The sequence below is a fragment of the Globicephala melas genome, chromosome 6 (assembly GCF_963455315.2).
Source record: "Globicephala melas chromosome 6, mGloMel1.2, whole genome shotgun sequence".
Lineage (NCBI taxonomy): Eukaryota > Metazoa > Chordata > Mammalia > Artiodactyla > Delphinidae > Globicephala > Globicephala melas.
In genome coordinates, this window is record NC_083319.1 from 20,151,441 (window position 1) to 20,172,628 (window position 21,188).

A 21,188-nucleotide genomic window follows, 5' to 3' on the forward strand; every position below is an offset into this window, starting at 1 on the left:
AAATGCCCCTCCGTTCTCTTGGATTCTAGATGATACCAGTGTAAGGGGTGAATTGCTCAAGATCTAGCCCTGATTCCTAACGGCCAACGGCATGAAGGCCCTCCTGTGCCAGAACCTCTTGGTTCTCTTAGGGCAACAATGCCCCTACCTCAACCATTTGCACATCAACAATCAGCCACACACATCCACTGGAACCCATATTCTAAAGCTGGGTGCTTTACGCCTCTCATCTCAGACAACCCACACAACTTTGGAAAGGTAGGTGGTACCATACCCTTGTTTTACAGAGGCCAAAAACTGAGGTTCAGAGAGGTTAAGTGACTTGCCAAAGGTCACACAGCACCTAGCACCTAGAAGGCACTCATTCAACATTTGTTGAAAGAATGAAAAGATGGCTGGATAAGGGAATGGTTCAAACCCAGGTCATTCCAAATCCAAAGTCTGTGTGCTCTTGCACTACAAGCGCCTCCTTACTGCACCGGCAGCAAAGATCTGTGTAACCTCAAAGAGCCTGGCCTGCGTGTCAGGACAACCTGTTTTCCGTAAGGATCAAATTCCTTCATTCATCTCCCAGATAGTCATGGAGCATCTGCTGTGGGCCAGGCGCTCGGCCGGGTCTCCCCGAGGTAACGCTTGGAAAAAGTGCAAGGGTGTGCAAATGCCAGCAGCCTGATCGTGAATAAATAAGGCCTTGACTCGCCTCCTCCTGGGCGTGGGGCTTCTGTGCAGCTTCTGTGCAGCCTCTGTGAACCACAGCTTCCCCGCCCCTAGTCACCCGGGGCCAAGCTCAGCTTTTCCATGTTCCCCCTGCTCCTGGGGCTCCCACAGAGCTCCCTCCCGCAGTGCTACAACTCCTGGCAGGCCTGGGCCCACAGCTCTGTCTCAGCCTCTGCCAGTCTGTCCCGTGCCCCTCGAGAACCATGCAGAACTGGCCAGACACAGCCTTGAACACCTCTCGGGCTCTGAAAGGTCCTGCAGTCATTTCCAAGAAGGGAGCTCTCCCAACACTGGGTCATAGCGGGGAGACAGCCCCAGGGAGAGGAAAGAAGTTCCCCAAATCACCCAGCAAGTCGAAAACTCCAAGGCAGCCCTGGAGATTCCTCAACCGGCTTCCTCACAGGAGTTGGGAGCTATTACCGTCTGCAGAAACCAAAGCTTAGAGTGGGTCGGGACTGCAGAGCTAGTAAGGAGTGGAGCCAGGATTTAAACCCAGGTCTGCGTGTGCCCAGACTGGGGACAATTAAGCCCCATGTCCCGGGCAGCACAGCTTCTGCTCTGCTGGGGTTAGATCCTGAATGTACCTGAGGGTTTGGGGCGGGGATAAGAGAAAACAGAAGAAACACGAGTTCTTGTCACTGCTGTTCAAAGATGCCACCTCAATTAATAATTTCTGATATCTGGTGAAATATAAATGACCAGTTCGCCACCAGTTTGCCACAGAGGACTGGACAAAGCTTCTAGAAGCTTCTTGGTTCCTACTGGAGTGAGACTAGGTTCCGAGCCGGGGGGAGGGTGGGATTAGGGGACAGCACGGGACATGAGGCAGCATGGCACCCGGGCACACTGATGTCTTCCCTCTTGCCCTCATCTGTTCTGGGCTGGAGAAGGAGGAAGAGCCATGGTCCTCACTGAAGCTGCATCCCAGCTCCTCCTGCAAGAACATGCTGCGTGCCCTTGGCCAAGTCTTTTGTCTCCCCAACCCTGGTCCTCTCATCTGTAGAGGAGGGGTTAGTGCACACATCCTACCCGCCTGGATCAGTTTCTACAAGGTCCTAAAGGGAGATGCCACGTGTGTGGAAGTAACTCATGAACGTGATAGGTACAGAAACAGAAGATTTTTTAGACATTGAACTCTTCACTTGAGACCAAGGACAGGGCCTGACACAGCGCTGAAGCCCTCAGCCTCTCAGCCCTGAGTCCTAGGGTCTCAGAGCAGACACTCGGGGTCGGGGGGGGGGTGCGGCGGGGACTGGAATGTGCTGATCTTGGAGTCTGGAGCTGGGGCGTACACTTCAGCTCTGCCTCCCACGTGCTGTGTGGCTTCTGAGCGAATCCTGGCCCTTTCTGGACACAGTGTCTAGGCTCCTTACCCGCCCAATGATGAGGGTGAACTGAATGGTCCCTGAGCACCCATCCCCTGAACAGGTCAACTCCAGCACCTTCTTTGATAAAGGGGGAAGTTCAAGACCAGATCTGGCGGGAGGCCTCACCTCCTGCTGACCCACATCACCAAAGCCCAGGAGGCTCAGGCACCCGAAAGGCCCAGCGGCAGAGTCTACACCCTGAAAGCCTGCTGCTGCTCCAGTTCTGCTGGCTTGGACACGGCCTCCCTCATTCCACGTCACACACAGCCTTGGGGGACAGGATTGGCCTCCTCCACTTGGCTGGGGGACCTTTCACCCCCTTTGACCTCACAGCCAGTGAGGCCAACCCCTCCACAGCTTGGGAAGCTGAGCTATCACAGGCCAAAGGTACCTGGTGCCCGAGTTCGACTGGGTAGCCTGGAGGGGTGAAAAGGGTTTCTCCTGCTTCGCTCAGCTCCCCACTCCATACCCTGCCAAGTTCAGAGCACGGGACTTGAGCAGAATGTTGACATAATTGCAAAGCAATGCATACAATTTCCGTAAGTTCTACAATATGGTTATAATAAAAACGGGCTCTCGGTCCCCTTGGAGACAGGCTGAATAAATATTATTCCTAATGATTATTAAAACTCATTAAGTGTGTTTGTAAGGCCTGGGAATTCCCAGTATCTGCCACTGTCTCCACATTGTGGGGAGCCTAACCCCAAGCACGGAGCCTGGTGGGCGATCCGGCCCCGGGAAGGAGGAACCCACACGGTGGTCATCTCCAAGGAAGGAGAACAGAGCAGAGGCCCGAGCTTTCTGGAAACTCCATCTTATCATTCCCCACCCGGAGGAATTGGCCTCCAGCTGCAGAAAGGTCGCTGCCCCTGGAGACCGTCCCAGGCATGCCGGAGGCATCGACCCTGAGACCGTTTCCTGCACGTGGAAGGTTCTTTCTCTCTTCCTTGACCCTCCTCACCCCGAACTCCTCTACCAGGAGCCACACATCAAATGTCTACAGGAGCCAGGCAGGTAACAGAAACAAGATGAAAGGACTGGGTTTGAAGGCCAAGCGGGAGACGTGTGGACAGGCACACACAGGAGGGGGCCTGTCCTGTCTAAGGCAGCAGCCCTGACACAGCCGCAGCCCACGGGCCACTGCATCTCTCCCTCTTCCAAGAAAGAGGTCACCCAGTCTTCTAGAAGAAATCTCTCACATTTAAAAAAATATTAATAACTTATTAAACATTTTTAAACAATGCTGCACGTGCAAAAGAAAACACACTCAGCCCTACCCGTGTGCGACCTTCGCCTGAAACTCGCAGACAAGCTGGTGAGCTGGAGGAACCCTGTTCCAGGGCTCAGGCCTTTGGGCACTGCGTAACCTGGGGCCAGTCAGTTCGTGGTTTTCCTTAAGCCGCTCAACCTTTACAGTGAGGCTAGCAAAGAGGGACTTGGGGCCTGGGTTAACCAAAGCCCAGGGTTTGCTCTTACCTGGAGAGGGCCACCCGACCCAAGCCCACCCCAGGGGATCACACATCTGGGGCAGGATGTGCAGTCATGAATACAGCCGAGGTGGAGGCATGGGGGACCCGGGTTGGAGTCAAGGCCCTGCCTGTAAGCAGCTCCCTGCTCTAAGCTGCTTCACTTCCTCTGCCCCGACCAGGAGCAACTGCCTACCTGCCCCAGTCACCCGCTCAAGCTCCAGGCAGCAGGCACACCCCACCCAGTCTTACCGGTAAACCACAGTCTCCCTTGGGCCCCGGAGGTCCCATCAGCAGCAGGAAAGGTGTGGGTCCCACCAGGTGGAAGAACGAAGAGCCAGTGCTCATGGGCTGGGGGCTGGAGGACAGGAATGGCGCCGGGGCCAGCACCGGGGCCGGGGTGGTCTGCTGGCTGGGCCGCAGCTGCCTGGGGCTCGGCCCAGTTGTCGGATGGTTAACTGGGACATCCCTGGCTGCCTTCCCAGGTCTGAGAGGGACGGCCTTCCAGGGGCTGCTCTTGGATCTGACTTTCTTTGCGGCTTCTGGTCCAGTGGGTTTCTTGCTTCCACTGGGGGCTGAACCAGGAGCGAGGGTGGGAGGCATCGCTGTAGCCTGGGGCCGAGCAGTCCTGGAAGCTCTAGGACTGGGGGCAGGTGAGGGGGGCAGGCCGGCGGGTCGGGGAGGTGTGTGCGTGTTGGTGCGGGCAGGGGCTAGCTCACTGACATGACTGCTCGTCTTGGCCTCCGCCTGGGCCACTGGGGGAAAAGACCTCTTAGAGGAGCTGGCAGCAGGAGGTAGGGGCCGGGTGCTGGGTGCTGGCTGTCTGGGTGTCACAGGGTTCCTCTGGATAGGCTTCACTGTGGGACAGGAGACTTTGTCAGGAGCTGGGTGGGAAGTGGGTAGCACCTGCTTCTTGGTTGGGGGGGCTGCCTTTGTGAAGGAAGGCGGAGCTGCCTTCCGGGTGGGGCGGGGACTTTTGACAGGGGCCATCGAAGGAGAAGGGCCCGAAGGCTTGGTGGGGTGACTTTTGGGGATTTTGGTGGCTGTGCTCTTCTGCAGTGGCTGGACAGGCCTGGTGGAGCTGGCGGGAGAGGCTGGGGGCACGGGAGGCAGCCCTTCACTGGCTGACAGCCTGGCAGGTGGCAGGAGGGTCCGGGCTGGGCCTCCACCCGTGAAGGGCTGGTGCGGTCCTGTGCTGCTAGTCCTTAGGGGCTTGGCGGGCACGGCAGGCATCACAGTCACCCTGGGCCCCCTGCCTGCTGGCCGTGACGCCCGGGCTGGCGTGGCAGTGGTCAGGTTCTCCAGGCCCAGCAGGGCAAGGTCGGTCTGGAAGGTGAGGGGTGTGCCAGAGCCTCGGGGGAGGAAGGGTCCCAGCTGGGGCCGGTACGTGTCAGCCTGTCCACACTGCTTTCTCAGGTGGGTACAGTAATTGTGAGCGACCTGCGTCACGGGGTAGATACTGAACTGACACAGGGCACCTTCAAACTGGACTGCGTGTGGGCTCATCTTCCCAAAAAGGAACACGCCCTCAGGGTCAAGTGCTGGGTCCCTGTGGAACGGCAGCGGGACAGGCACCCGGTGCTGCCCGCAGGCCGTCACCAGGGTGACGGTGCGGCCGCGGAGCTCCAGGGCCAGGTGATGCCAGTGCCCGTCGTGCACGTCGAGGTCAAAGGCCACGGAGCGCCGGGGCCCCAGGTGGACGACTGTCTTGCCGGGGAGGAACTGCAGGCCCAGCTGCAGCTTGTGCTTCCGGCTGCGGACGGCGAAGAGGAAGGCATGGTTCACCCGGTGGGAGCAGAGGCTCAGCACCAGTGCCAACTCTGTGCCCAGGGCGGCAGGGACGACGGCAGCCGTGGGGGCCTGGAGCCGGGCCCGCTGCGTAAAGATGAATCCTGACTGGAACGGAATGACCCCTGGGGGCGGGGGGCTCCGGCCGCCCGCTGCCTTCGTCCAGCTGAGGCCCAGCTTTTGGAGGACGTCCACATCTGGAGAGGGAGGGCAGAGGGGGAGAGGACACAGTCAGGGCCTGCTTCCGGCTGCACAGACGGTGAGGACAGTCCACCCGCTGCTACCTGCTGCCCCATGGCTGTGGCTGATAGCACAGAGTTGGAACCAATCCCTCGTCTGGCTACGTGATCCTGCATATGCAGACCGTCCTCCACTTATGATACAGTTACATCCCGATAAAGCCAAGGTAAGTTGAAAACATCCTAAGTCAAAAATGCATTTAATACACCTAACCTACGGAACATCACGGCTTAGCCTAGCCTACCTTAAACAGGCTCGGAACACTTACGTTAGCCTACGGTTGGGCTAAATCATCTCACACAAAGCCTACTTTATAACAAAGTGCTGAATATCTCACGTAATTTATTGAATACTATAAGTGAGAAACAGAATGGTTGTACTGGTTCAGAACGGTTTAAGTGTATTGGTTGTTTCCCCTCATGGTCTCGTGGCTGATTGCGAGCTGTGGCTGCCGCTGCCCAGCATCACGAGAGAGTATCATACTGCATATTGCTGGCCTGGGGAAGGATCAAAATCAAAAACTCGAAGTACGGTTTCACTTTTGCACCATCATCAACTCAAAAAATCATAAAATCGAAACATCGTAAGTTAGGGACCATCTGTAGCGGCTAAAAACACAGACTCTGGAGCCAAACTTCCTGAGTTCAAATCCCACGACTTACTAGCCTTGTGACTTCAGTGCCTCGGTTTTCCCATCTTTTAAATGGGGTAATAGTAACACCAAACTCAGAAGGACGTTGTGAAGATTAAATGAGAATGCACTTGGAAAAAAAGGCCTGGCGCAAAATAAGCACTTTTGAAGGAGAGCTATTAATATTAAACATCACGATAATCACCAAATGCTAGAACTAAGGGTATAAGAGCCTGCCCACCATGGTTTGTTTCCCCTTCTCTCTTCCTTGAAAGCCATATCCTCCAGGAAGCTGGCCCATAAGTGAGGGAACGACAGGAATGTTCATGTCACCAGAGCTTGGGAAGGCTGTCCAGGGGACCTGACTAGTTTCACCATCGTTTTCACCCAGTCTCCTTCCCACCCCCGAAGTCTCTCTCAGGCTGGAGCAGACTGGGGGAGCTGCTGTCTACACAGAAGGCAGAGGACATTTCCAATGACTCCCTTCCTCCCTGTGTGGCCTTGGACAGAGCAGAGGAAGTAATCGAGGCATCCCTGCAAACTCTGTCCTCTGGCGAAGCGTCTGGACATGGGACCGTGGTCTGGCCAGGTCACATCCGCCTGGTAATTATGCCGACTGGGCTTGCCAGAGCAAAAGGAGGGCTTCCAGGGTGTTTATGGAAAGGTTTCCTGACCTTGCCTCTCGTCGGGTCATTCGACCTCCCCCAGTTGGCTGAGCTGCCAGTGTCTGCAGAAGCCTGCTCAGGAGCTCCATCTCAGCAGGAAAGGAGAGGCTGCCTCTGGAACTGGGTTCTGGGAAAGGTCCTCAGGCCACCTCCTCTGAGCTCAGCATCCTAACCCCTGAGTGTGGAATGCTCTCTCCCTCATCACCTGGAGCAAGAGGGGGGTGCACGGGGCTGAATGCAACCAGCTCTTAGTAGACCCTAGGTCAACCACTGTGAGATGGACAGGTGGATGGACAGAGAGATAAATGGGCTGGAAAAAGCTGAGAACCTGAGTGCTGGTAACATGGCAGCATAATGGTTCCATAGCGGGCTCTGGAGTCAGAAGGCTGGACTTCAGAGCCAGACAAGACCACCTGTGAGTCCAGACCCTGAGCCTCAGTTCTCTCTGCTGTAAAACGAGGCTGCAAAGAGTGCCTACCTCATCGAGGTGTTGGGAGATGAAACGGAGGTCTTCCTTATTATCTATCCTCACCCACCCCTGCATCAGGTACCTCTGGCCAAGTCTATTCCTGCCCCCCAGGCCTCAGTTCCCCTGCCTGAAAGACAAGGGAAACCAGACCTGGAGGTGGCCACAAAGTGCTAAGAATGTTCTAAGAACTCTGTAGCTGTAGGCTGCTGTTTCACGTTGGCTTGGATTGAAGACTCTTATTCTTCCCTAGGACCCGAGGGCCTTCACTTCCCTTCAAATTTCTCCTTTCTCCCACCTGTCTGTCCCCAAGTCCTAAGGTAAAATAAACCACACTGTTTAAGGACTGTGAGTAGTAGCATACTTTATACGTTTAATCACTGAAAGCCTCTTACTATCGTAAGATACTTCTCACTATAAACAACTTAAAAGGGAGGAGCCACTTGTAATGACAGAAAGTCACTGCTCCCTGTCCCACCTCGGCAGCCCCTGAGAGGCTCTCAGGCCTGCACACATCTCTCCCTGCACCCTGCAACTTACAGCCGCTTGCGCTCCCTCAGGGAAGATGACAACCGGCCGGGCCAGGTGGCACCGAGGAGGTTTCCCTTATCATCCTCTCCAGATGGGTTTTGTTTTTGTTTTTGTTTTTTTTTGCTGCATTGGGTCTTCATTGCTGCACACGGGCTTTCTCTAGTTGTGGCGAGCGGGGGCTACTCTTAGTTGTGGTGCGCGGGCTTCTCATTGCGGTGGCTTCTCTTGCTGCGGAGCATGGGCTCTAGGGCACGCGGGCTTCAGTAGCTGTGGCGCATGGGCTCAGTAGTTGTGGCTCACGGGCTCTAGAGCGCAGGCTCAGTAGCTGTGGCGCAAGGGCTTAGTCGCTCCGCGGCATGTGGGATCTTCCCGGACCAGGGCTCGAACCCGTGTCCCCTGCATTGGCAGGAGGATTCTTAACCACTGCACCACCAGGGAAGCCCTCCACGTGGGTTTTTAAGCTGACACCAGGCAGTCTCCAGGCCTCCCCTGCACACTACCTGCAGCTCAGGGGCCAAGTCCCCAACTCTGCTACCTGGAACTGACACAGGTGGTCACTGCTAAGCCTCCAGGAGCCTCTGACCACTGTGGGCTCCACGGGGATAGAGAAGGGCTGCTCTTGCCCAAACTTGTCAGGTAGTATATAATTAACAATAAGAAGAAGAACTAACATTTACTGAGCACTTACTATGTGCTTTACATGGGTTATCTCTCTCTATTCTCTCAATCATTTATACAGCGGGTACTGTTTATTATCCCCATTTTACAGAGGAGGGTCAGAAAACTGAGCGATAGTAACTTGCCCAAGGTCACACAGCTTATAATAAAAGGCCCAGCTGGCCCCCGGGTCTTTGTCCTTCCTTCGTCACTACGCTATCCTATCCTGCGCTGGAGCCCCTAGACTGGTTGGAAGGCAGGGTGGAGACACATCCAGAATCCCATCAGGGGAGAGGAGCTGGGGGACAGGGGAATGAATTCAGCCCAAAACCAAGATGGAGGGACCCGGCCAGCTGGCCACAGCAAGATCCCTTTATTACGTAAACCGGGCTCCACACTGCTCCAGCCTCTCCTCGCCACCCCCCTAGTGCCTGACTCAGGACTCTGGACAGCTGTTCACCTACTCTGTGGGGGAAAGAGCAAGCTCGGAAAATATGACATTTGCACAAAATGTTGCTGGGCAGCAGGAGTCTCTTCTGGGCACAGCCCTCCCCTTCCAGGAGCCCAATCCCTGCCCGGTGGCCAGGTCAGGCCACAGGGGCTCTGGGAGTGCCCGGCCGCCTGCCCGTGCTGGGCGGGCGTGGAGGAGGGGGAGGGGCTGCTATTTTAAGTGGCATTGTGGCCGCTTGACAAACAGATGTGGGAGACGTTTCAGTTTCCGTGGGCAGTGGTGTAGCCAGCCTCCCGCTGCCTGGGCCCTCTGGACAGCTCCTCAGGGATAGCCGGAAAGAGCGGCATCTCACAGGAAGGGGAGGGCGGGTCACAGGCGTGGGCAGTGATGGCGGTGGCCTTCGTGCCTCTTGTTAGCACTTCTTGGGGGTACCCATTGGACAGAGGGACAACTGCAGCCTACTGACCCAAAGTAACTTACATTCTGCCCTGGAGAGGAACAAAAGCATCACCTTTCCACATTTCTGCACTGAGCCCTTTCTACCCTTCACAAAACATCAAACATGATTCTCTCAAGCCCAGAGAGAAATCTGCCAATGACTGGCTCCATTCTACTGACGAGAAAGTCGAGGCACTGAGTTCCAATTAGGGGAACTGATGTCTCCTACCCCTGCATTCTCAGATCCCTTCTGTCCTCCTCTGTCTCCCCCTGGACAAAGAGAAGAGAGATTTACCTTCAGGAGCTCCTTGGGTGGAAGCCAGGTGACAGGCAAGGGAGACTAAGATCCAGGTGAAGAGAAACCCCCTAGAGACCAGGAGACACAAGCAGATGTGACATCAGCTTCCACCTCTCACGTCCAGGTCCAGGTCCAGCCAGGGAGTTGGGAGTGGATCACCCAGCCCCAGTCCCACCCCAGTCCCGCCCAGGGGAGGCAGGAAGCGAGGCACAGGCTCCAGGGCTCCGTCGGACCAGCCCACGCTCCCGGGGGTCCAGGCACAGCCTCTTGGGGTAGGACCCGCTTACACAGTACAAATACAACCTCGCTTTTCACAGATCAATAAACCAAGGTCACCGGGCGGGAACTAGTAGGCAGGAAGCCCTGCCCTGGGCCGTCAGGAGACCCAGGGTCCAGCTCAAAGTCTGCCGCGACTCACTGGGCAACGAGGGAACAGCCCCTGCCGCTCCCCGTCTCTGGGCCTCAGTCTCTCCATCTGTCCTGTGGCCTTGAGATCTTGAGGCCCAGCGGGCAGCAGAGCCAGGGCTGAAAGGTCAGTGGGAAGACCAGGCTGCTCTGCTTAGATGACGGGTAAACTTTGCAAAGGGCAGGAAAGATGAGAAGTCAATCTCCAGACTCACGGCGGAGGGCGGGAGAAGACCCCTTAGCCAGGACCAGTGTGTGCTAAGGAATCTGCCTCCTGGCTTCATGCTGATAGGAAATGGGAGAGAGCGAAGGAGAGAAGGGGAGACGACGGGGAGTCAGGCCCCCACGGGTGCAGACCTGGCCCCATTGCTTACCAGCTGTATGACCCTGGATGAGTCCCTCCGCCTCCCTGAGTCTGTCTCCTCCTCTGCAACTCGGCTGACACTCCCTATCTCGCAAGTCAGGCGTGAGGATTAAATGAGCTCATGCATGTCAAGGGCTCGGCCTGTTGCCAGCCACCAAAGTGCTTCTTATTCTTAGACCAACCCTGCTGCCCCTGCACTCTGGGGCCCGGAAGGGTTAATGCTCTGCTCAGGGGATCCTGCCAAGATGGGCAGAGGCAGTGATCCGATCTCACCTTCCTGTGGGAGCAGCCACTGGCGACACCCGAAGCCACCAGGGCATCTGATCCCGAGGCAGGCAAAGGGGAGGGCGGCACGTGGCCAGAGTCGGCCAGCTAGGATGCAGGCAGAGAGAGCCCCGACAGGTGGGTGGTGAGGGCAAAGGCTGGGACACGTGGGCCCAGGATCCATTTTCAAGAGAAAGCCTAGGATGATGTGCTTCTGGGGAATCACGTAATCCAGGAAACCCATCTGCCAGGGTGGATGTCTGGAGTCCCGGGTTCTTCCCAGCTCCCTGGGAGCCTTGGAAAACACCCTCTGATTTAATACCAAGTACTCCAATTTAATTGCAATTAGGATCGATGGTAATCCTGACCTGGACACTGTGGAAGACACTGATGGTTACCTACCCACAGCCACCCCCCTTTCTGCTAGTTCAGGGAGACCTGAACTTCAGAGGATACTGGATGAATCTGGATACGTCTAAGCCCACTCTGGGAATCTGCCATGCTAATGACTGGCTTAGGCGTGCATATGTGACCCAAATGTGGCCAATGAGGTGTGAGGCATGCCTGTCAGGGCCTCTAAGAAAGAATTTCAAAGGGACATGGAAAAGGTTTTCCTCTGGCCTGTGCATGTTGTTGAGTGAGGACCTGCTGCTGCAGCCATTTTGTGCACATGAGGTAACAAGGCGCACAAGCATGTGAGGACGGCAGCATGGAAAAACAGTGGGTGTCTGATGACACTTGAGATGCTGAATTGGCCAACCCTATTACTGCTTTTCCTTTGGGCCTCTTGATATGGGAGGTAATAACTCCCCTCATTGTTTAAGCATTGTTCAATTGAGAGTTAGAGCGTAAGGTGAACTAGCTCAAACAGCACTCAGACGCTGACGGTCCCTTGAAAGCCTTCTCCCACTTCTGGGCCTTTGCACATGCTAATCTGAAGTGCTCTAGACACTACTCTTTTGCCTGGTCAGTTTCCACTCATGTGTTAGATTCTAGCCTTGGTGTCATTTCCCAGAGCCTGCCGCACATACGTCACCAGGTATCCCATGTATGGTCATTGTCTATTTCTCTGTTTCCCTTTCTAGCCCAAGTCCCTGCAGGGCAGGGACCACATCTGTCTTGTTCACTCTTGTTTTCCCAGCACCTGGCAGGCATGTAGTAAGTGTTCAGAGTATTTTTGCAGAAGGAATGAATGTTACCTGGTATTACAGGACTCTGGACTTCACAAAGTATCTTCCCAAAGCTTTAACTCCAGCAGGCCCACCCCACCTCTGACATTTTCCAGGGATGCTTCTAGATAATCCTTGCTCCCTCCTCATCCTCTCCAATCTGCTGCCACTGCTGTAGAATGCCTTTTACACAAGGCCTGTCCTCCCTGCCTCCATGGGCCTCACCTCCAGCGCATCACTAGCAATCACTAAAGGTCAGTGCCTAGCGGCCCTGGTCTTGTCTCGGGAGAAGGGTAGAGGCTGACCCTTCTGGCATGACCTGCCCGCTTGAAGCAAATTGGCAGACACATCAGCTGTGATGAACAGTAATAGGCAGCTTTGTTTGATTTGACAAAAACTGAGGCCTAGGGACGGGAGGTGCTTCCTCAAGGTCACCATGGGAAGACTCTGGGGACACAGCTCTTCAGTACTATTTCCCACACCCGCCAAGTAGCTACTCAGGAAACTGGGGCCAGATGTAGTGGGGAAGAGCCATCTCCTACATCCCAGTCTTGGTAGTTCCAAAGCACAGCTGCATAGCAAAGGCTCGGAGAAGTCTGCGATAAGGAAATTCACTGCACTTTCCGTCGGTCAGCAGTGCCTGAACTTGAGGACCAGGGAACTCATTTTTCCTGAGAACGCCTCCTCAGAAGACACCGCCCCTAGCTCTCCAGTGTTCCTGCAACCTTACTAGTCTCTGTTCCATTTCCTTCCGGTCTCCTCTCTTCCCAGCCCTTTCCAGGCACCAGCTCTCACTCCTTGAGTCTCTCCCTGTGTCGTCACATCCACCCTTCTTAGGACGCTCCCCAAGCTGATAAAGAGAGGCCAGGTGGAGAGGAGAAGGTGCAAGAACGACGCACATCCTTCTCGGTCAGTTTTTCCTGCTGGGGTTATGCCAAGGTGGCCACGCTCTAGAGAATAAGAGGACGTATTGGGGGCAATATCTGTCATCCCTAAAGGTCAGGAGAAAGAAGACTCACAGGGGAGATGGGATCGGAATCTTCTCTTCAATTAAGCTTCCTAACACCGCGGTTTCTGACTCGAGAATTTCGGCCCTGAAAAGGCCTGTTACAAAAATATTTGTCTCCCTTTCATTCACCTCAACAAATGCAACTGACCCTCTCAGACCTGGATTCTGTGTGCACTTGACCCAGAAACTGCCGAAGTATAGCACGAGAGTATAGAGGCCAGACTCTAGTCCCAGCCCCTCTTTATAGAGATGGGCCACTGAGGCCCAGAGAGGGGAAGTGACTTGCCCAAAGCCACACAGCAATGTCAGCGACCCACATCATCTGACTCCACCACCTAGAAGACAGTCCTTTTCACTTGACTCGTCTCCCGTGGAGAAGAAATCGGAGACTTACAGGGACTTCCTACTTGCCAGACACCAGAGTCCCAGCCTTCACCAACAGGAACAGAGATGCAGCCTGGGGAGCCAACAGCCATCTAAGTAAGCTCCAGGCCTGGAAAGTTGGCTCCCAGAGGGAGGCCCTGCCGATTCATTTGCTCCCGTTCCAATCCTGTTTAGGCTACTGCTAATAACGTTTAGTGCCTGCACTGGCTCAGAGCTTTGTTCTTCCAGACTTCTGTTTTCACCGCTGACTCGTGGGCCTTGGCTGGGCGAAGCCAGGGCTCCAGAATGTCGGGAAGACCAGAGCTCAGCGGCCAGAGACGGCAGAAGGCGGCCGAAACGGGAGCCACGAGTTAGGGAGCCTGACCTTGAAGACACAGCCTGGTCACACGGCCCTCCAAGAAGGGAACCCAGGTGTTCCTTTCTCCTGCAAAAAGCCCTCTGCCAATGCACCTAGCGTGGTTACTCCTGGACCACGAGGCCGGCCAGAGCCTGCAGCTGGTGTGCGTGGTTTTTCCTCTTTCCTTGTTACCTGAGAACATACAGGCGCTCAGAGACCCACACAATTTGAACATCCACTGTGAGCTCAGAGCTGAGACCCAGGGCACAGAAACACAAGGAAAGCAGCCCCGTGGTCTCTGGGCTTAGCTGTTATCCCATGGAGTAAGCTGGGAAGGATGCAGCCAGAGGACCACAGGAAACAGAAGGGGGACGAACCTGTCCCACCTGTCTCCATGGATTGGCCAGGCCCCACGTGCCCAGACAGCCACGCCCAGGCTTTCTTCACACCTTACACCTCGTCCATGGGAACACAGACAGGGCATCTGTCTGGATAGGATGCGGCCCAGAATTTTCCAGTTGTTTCACACATCCATTCAAGATGAAGTGAATAATGATATATAAGTAACAGCTGCCATTTATTGAGCACTTACTACATGCCAGGCCCCGTCCTAAAAGCCTTTTACAAGCACAGGCCCACTAATACTCACAAACACCCTTCTGGCTGGGAATGAGGATGCCCGTTTGGGGGGATGAGAAAAAGGAGAAGCAGAAAGACAAGGTGCCTGCCCCAGCTCACAGGGCAGAGGCAGGATTTGCACGGCTTGACTGAAGTACCCTCTCTGCCCGTGGGTGTGAGTTTATGTTTTGCTTCCATTTCCGCCATCAACTGAAATGGCATTTTCGTGTGCCAGGCAGGTTGTGGGGTATCCAGAGGGTCCCTGAACACAGAGAGGGAGGAAGAGCCTATGCCAATAAAGTAATGGGTGGAGTGTGCTCAGGGGAGGGACAGACCGTGGGTCACATTTGGAAGGCAAGCCCCCTCCAGTGCGGCATCAGGGGTGCTGACGGCTGTTGAGCTGAGCCTTGCGGATGGCAGGCTTATGGAAGCACGAGGGAGGAGGGGTGTTCTGAGTACAGGGAGGAAGGGGAAGGAAAGAGAGGCCAGGGATGCTCCCTAACGGTGTCATGGAAGCTGGGCTGGGAGCAAAGCTAGGAGGCACGCAGCGGGCCAGAGGGCGCAGGGTTTGGGGCACTGCAGTGGATGGGGAGGCAGGGGCTGGGCCGCAGTGTCACTGCCCACTTACCTAAAGCTTGGGCCCCACTGTGGGGCGCTTGCCTGGTACCACTTTTCTACCCAACCGCTGGCATCTGCCCTGGCACAGGGTCTTCTGGAGAAAATGAGTCAGCAGTGTGCTTACTGGTGCTGTGTGTGTGTGTGTGTGTGTGTGTGTGTGTGTGTGTGTGTGTGGCGGTGAGGGGCGGGGGAATCTCAGCCAGCCCACTTTTTCCAAGACATGGGAAAGAGAGGGGGAGGCATCACCCCCCTGATTCCAGCACAGAGTGGGCAGGGCATGGTGGCCAAGGGCGGAGCTACAGCCCTGACCAGCGTCTTGGGAATGTCCTCCGGTCCTGGGGGCAGGACGGACAGGGAGCAAGTTCTGCGCTTCTCTGGGCCGTAAGCACGAGTCCACAGGGCCCTGAGGGGCTGCTCCCATCCTGCCCACTGCCACCCACACCCACACGCGGTGACTCCCTCCGGCACATGCTCACTCCTTTACAACTCCTACTCCACAGGCTGGGAATCAGAGCCTCTGGGTCCCAGCCCCTCCCTGGAGATTCCCTGCCCCTCTCTGGCCCTGAGTCTCACATCTGTGCAACGAGGGGTTCGAATTAGTCATCTCCCAGGGCCCTTTATGCCCTGACATGCTGGCTCTCACTTTTTCCTCTCTCACACGCAGGACAGGCATTGAGGACCACCCCCCGCCCCTCCCCAAGCAGGGAAGCACTGAGACACACAGACCCAAACAGACTGACACACATGCGGAGATTTCCAGAAACAGGGGACGTGCAAAGACACACAGACACTGAGACAGCAGCAGAAGCCGAGACCCGCAGCCCTAGAAATTTGCAGACAAGTTTCCCGAGAACCGACAGAAACGGAGACTTACAGGCTCGGGACCTGTGGACACGGACACTGGAACACACCGAGACAGTCAGAAATGGAGATCCCCCCTCCCCCAAGCATCCAAAAAGCCCCCTTCCGCCCCCCCCCGCGCCCGCCCGCCGCTCCAGGCGCCACCCCTACCCCCCAATCCCGATTCCCGGGGCTGGCTCTGCATGGGACCCTCCCCAGCTCGGCCCCCACCCCAAGGCGATCGGGCAGCCGCGCCAGGCAGGGAAGGGCGGGCAGCGCTCTCGCCAACCCTCGCCGGGCCGGGGGCGCTGCCCGCTTTAACCCTTGGCGGCCCGCCTCGCAGGGGTGAAGGAAGGAGCAGGAAGCTGACGTTCCGCTGGAAGCGTCCCGCGCGGCGGGGAACCCCCGCCTCCGGAGCCGCAAGAAGCTGGGGAGGGGGCGTCCCCGAGCCGGTACTCACCTCCCGCGCGCCGCCGCCGCCGCCGCCGCTGTGCCTCGGGCCCCCCGCGCCGATCCCGCTCCCATGGCGGGCCCCTACTTCATGCTCCCGAGCCCGGGGGGCAAGTGTGGGCGCGCCCCATGGGGCCGCCAGCCCCCCGCCCCGCCGCGCCAGGCGGGCTCAGAGCGCTCGGCCCCCACGCCCCCAGCGCAGCCCCGCTCCCAGGGGCGCCCGAGCAGGCAGGCAGCGCGGCCGGGGCTCCGCGGGCGCCCGCGCCAGGCCCATGGTCCCAGGAGTCCCGGCGCCGCGCTCGCCCCTGCCTCGCTCTTCTCTGCTTCCACCGAAAAGGAAGAAGAAGCAGGGGAAAAAAAACAAAATTCAAACTTTTGGAGGCGGGCTGCTGGCGGTCCCCGGAGGCAGAGCAAGGCCGGGCGAGGGCGCGCGGAGGGCAGTGGAAGCTGCCTCCCCGCCGGCCTGGGGGAGGAGAGGAAAAGGAAGGATTTGGGGGAAATGAAGGCGATTTAAAGTCTCGGCCCGCGGTGGCTCTCCACCTTCTCTCCTCCCCGCGCCGGGCCGCCCTCTGCTGCCCCCTGCTGCCCCCTGCCGGCCGCAGCCGGGGACACAGCCTCCGCGGGCCCACGACTGTCCCGCTGAGACACTCCACGACCCCAGCCCCCCTGTAAAGACGGGGAAACTGAGATTCACAGAGAGGAAAGAGTTGGCCAAGACTGTACAGCGGGATGATCACAGTTCGGAGATTCGGGACCTCTAGATCGTGAGACTGGGGGTCCCCGAGTTGGGGGCAAAGATAGAGGGGGAAAGGGGACAGATACTATTGCTGAAAGGAACCCGGAGTTCCAGGGACAGATCTGGGACTAGGACTCAGTGTCCAGACTCTCATGAAAACAACAACCAGTGTTCTACCACACACATACACACACCTATTTTCCTCCCAGATTCAGGGCGCCCTGGAGGACAGACTTTCCTGGGCACGTAGTGGGTGCGTTTGTTCAATGTTGGTCACCTCTCTCTCTCCTCTCCAAGCAGTAAGAAATGGGAGCTTAACCTACCTCCTCACCCCAGAGTAGACCAAAGGCTCCCTCAGATCCCACTAGGGAGCGCAGAACTGCACACCTTGATGCCGCCACAAACACCTGGCAAATTCACACACCCACAACCCCAGTTCGAGCCCTGGCATCAGAATCCCCCTCCGCCTCCACTTCCACGACTTGTTCCCTGGTGCATACACACATTCCCACACATATCTACACTTGCTCCAAACTCAGACACACACTCACACTCACTCACATGCAGGCACAGCCACGCACTCCTCCTGGGCTCACACAAACACACCCTGGGGTGTCTGGACTCTGGCGCACATCCGGACTCCACACACGCAGACGCATGCACATGAGTGCTTACACGCGCACAAATGCATACTAGCCTAGCCTAGCCAGATCCTCCCAACGCACACACCCGCGTGCACACCTCTCATACATATCTTCACGTGCACACGTAACAGCCCAAGCGCACACACTCACGCGCGCTACCCCCCACTTGCACACAGGTTTCCGCTAGTGCCCATCGCACGCGGGCACAAACACACTCACTCCTCGCACGTGCACCCCCTCCCCACACGCGCGCACCTTTACGCATACACACACCCGTACCCCCAGCGCTCCAGGAGCCCCGGGCCACTTACTGGGTCCCTAGATGCGAGGCTGAACGGTCGGTCCTTCCTCGGGCGCCTAACGGCATTTGTATTCATGGGTCCCCGCAGCCCCGGGCGCGGGCGCGGGAGCGGGGGCGGGGGGGGCGGGGTCCCCTTCCCTAAACCGGGCGCGGGCGCTCGGAGCGCAGCGGCACCGGGAGGGGCATGGGCGCGCCGGGCTGCGCCACCCGCCCGGTCCGCCTGCGCTCGAACTTCAGCCGCTCTGCGTCCTCGGACTCTGGCACGGGCTCCGGGCGCGGGGGGCGGTTCATAGGTGCAGGGGCCGCGGCGCCCGCCGGGCCTTTTGAAGTCTTCGCTGGGGGCGGGGAGGGGGCGCTGAAGGCGGCCTTTTAAACCGTAGCTGCACGCGGGCTCGGTCGAGCAAGGTGTCTGGTTTCAGCAACTTTAGGAAAAGTCCCAAGCCGAAGGGGGTGGGAGGGCCGACGCGCGAGCCAAGCAAGCCAGAAAAAGAAGCCGCGTAGCCGCGCGCTGCTTCCTGCAGGGGGCAGAGCACCGGTGACTGCCAGGAGGGAGGCCCAGCGCGGTGCTGGGGAACCCGCAGGCGGCTGGACGGCGCATGGAACCATCCCGGCACGTCCACGTTGAAGCTGCGCTCTTAACCTCCACCTGGCCGAGCTCCAGAAGTGCAGGAACACCCGAAAATCTGCACAAATTGTGCCTGTTTGTGCGTTCTTCTGGGGGAGAGGGGCCACCGGTTCTCTTCAGGTTTTCAGAAGCCCACGGCTCTTGAAGGCTGCGAACTCCCAGTCCGATAATCGTTGATGTACTTTGAGCTGCATCCCTTGCACTAGGGAGATCCTGCGTTTATTTACAATTTTGGTATTTTGTTCATCGTGGATTTTGGGGGATATGTTTTTGACATTTTTAAAGTATTGCATTAAAATATTATGTATCTTGATCACTTAGAGGTTTTTTGCCCCCCCCTTAAATGTAAAACTCCATTACTAAGGGTTTTTGGCAGCCCCCAGTATTTTGCAGCTCACGTGCCTCCCCTGAGCCAGGTGTGGCACTGTTCTAAGTGCCACCGCCTATGGGAGGCCTGTTATCTCCATTTACAAATGAGAAAACTGAGATTCTGAAAGGTTAAGGAATTTGCCTGAGATCGCTAAGCTGTTAGGTAGTGGAGGTGGGATTCGAACCCAGGTAGTCTGATTCCTGTCTTTGCAGCTGAGCATGATGATTTAAATCTTAGCCGCTAGAGGGTTCTGAGCAGATCCTTGCCAGCCTCTCCAACTTCATGTTCTTCGCAGTGAGCTCCACTCTCTCTGATGCCTGGACCCAGGCTCTGGACAAGCTGGCGTATTTCAAGGTCTTGTCCATGCTGCCTCCTCCCAGGCTGTTCTCTCCCCGAAACCCCCTTTCTGCCTGTTCACAGACTCTCTGTCCTTTTAGGTGCAGCTCAAAGCTCTGCTCCACACCCGTACTGTAGCACACGTCACATGGTATTGTCATGGTCAGATCTAACTGTGTCCCCACACCCAGCATGGAGCCTGGGATACAATAGATGCTCAAACCATTAATAATTTAAATGAATTTCTTTAACTCTTACAGTGTGCAAACCCCTGTACAAAGCTGGAGGAAGAGGGTCTGCCACTATGGAGTGAAAACAAAGAAATTTGTACATAGTCCTGCTTTCTGGGCACACATATTTGTTATGTGGTCAGCAACTTGGGTCAAGGAAGGGGGCCTGGATAGGAGACATCAGACACTGCCATGTCACAGAGAATCCCCTGCAATCACATAAAGATAACACAAGAAGAATGTGATAGATGCTATCAGAGAGATACAGATGAATTGAATTGTCAAGCAGACTAACGGATGGAGAGAAACCAAGGAAGGCTCCCAGGAGGAGGTGGCCTTTGGGTCCCGAAGTGTATATTGGATAAACCTGCAGCCACTGGGGAAGACAGCTCAAGTGAAAGAGTCACAAAAGGGCCCAGATGGTGGGAGCAGATTTCAGGCTGGTTTTGGAGGAGGAGTGAGGGGAGCCCAGTGAAGAAACCATCCAGTTCTCCCCACTGCACCGTGTGGGTGATGATGTGCAACTTACCGGCCAGAAAGACATTTCCAGGCAAGGGGATGCATTTCCTCAAAGATCCGGCAGTAGGTCAGTGGCTGAATTCTAAGCTCTTTCCAAATCTCACTCCCAAATCTGAGTATGCAATGGTGAGCCCCAGGGAGCCTTGCTTTAATGAGAGAAGCCCAAAAGACCCATGGGAAACCCCCCAAAGCCCACAAAGATTGATGGTGTCCCCTTTGAGCCTCACTCTCCTCATCTGTAAAATAGGTGCATTGAACATGCTCCTCAGCATGGGCCCTTTGAGCTCGGGAGTAGGAGACTGCTGTAAATATCCAATCCAATGCAGTAACTAATTATTGAGGGCTACCTGCGTTTCCCTAGGTTGGAAGAGAAACGAGGCTCATGGCCTTCCAGGAGTTCGTGGTCAGCTGAAAAGAGCAGATATGGACACTGTTAAGAACTCTAGGGAAAGGACCTTGTTTCCTGCCTCCACTGCCTCTTCACACCCAGTCTTCCTGCCAAGTAGGTTCCTGGCACAGCACCAGCGACTGGGCACAAACAGTCTTCATGAAAGTTGGATCCAGAAGACACTGACTGAGCAATTACCCACCCTGTGAAAGGGATGGGGTGCTCACCAGACAGCCAGAAAGGGGCAGAAGGCGATGAGCCTGGGACCTGGGTGGACACCGCCTGCAGGCCCATGGAGATGTTTTGGGGACGAGGCAGAAGGATAGGAATTCCCGGCCTGGTGAGGACTTTCCAAGGCACATAGTTTACTTTCTGCCCAAGCGGAGCAGCCATGGACCCATTGCTCTCCGGGGCGCATCTGCCTTGAGAGAAACTGTTGATCTCAATAGCCTCCGCGATGGACACTTAGTAGGGGCTCAATAAATGTTTGACTAAATCACTAGATGAAGTCTGCCTGCAAAAAGAGGGTTGTACACTGCCCTGGTATCAGTCTTCACTGATGCATCCACCAAGCTTTTCCGGAGGACCCACTGTGCGCCAGGCTGTGCTTCCTGTTCTCCAGTGTTTGCAGGAGGAGATGAGCAAGGAGACAGGCAGATGACGCAGGTCAGGAAGTCCTGCCTCAACTCATTCTTGTTTCACTGGTACCGCAGAACTGGGAGCAGAACTTGGATGCCACGTATTAGTCCCCAATTTTCCAATGCCTGACACGGCTGGGCACACCGGGATGGGCCTTCCTTTCACATCGGGCTTGCATGTCCCATAGGACGTGTGCACAGAGTACACATCTAATAACAGAGTCATTC

The 21,188-nt window shown here is 56.3% G+C and overlaps 1 protein-coding gene across 5 annotated transcripts in view; it reads right to left on the minus strand.

Annotated features, from left to right (window-relative positions):
• Positions 1 to 17,956, minus strand: part of COL27A1 (collagen type XXVII alpha 1 chain) — a 144,592-nt gene extending 126,636 nt beyond the window's left edge. The window contains exons 1-3 of one of the 5 annotated variants that reach the window (XR_009564262.1): positions 16,184 to 16,704; positions 9,713 to 9,783; positions 3,803 to 5,535 (exon numbers count right to left, since the gene is read on the minus strand). Coding sequence is in view for 4 of the 5 variants with exons in the window: in XM_030858908.2 (XP_030714768.2) it covers positions 3,803 to 5,535; positions 9,713 to 9,783; positions 16,184 to 16,248 (1,869 nt within the window). In the remaining variant the exon portion in view is untranslated. Of the gene's footprint in view, positions 1 to 3,802; positions 5,536 to 9,712; positions 9,784 to 13,674; positions 13,712 to 15,757; positions 15,789 to 16,183; positions 16,705 to 17,864 lie in introns of those variants that run through there. The other 4 variants (XM_060300574.1, XM_030858908.2, XM_070045693.1 and 1 more) reach the window with 4 other exon arrangements.
• Between the last annotated feature and the right edge of the window lie 3,232 nt (positions 17,957 to 21,188).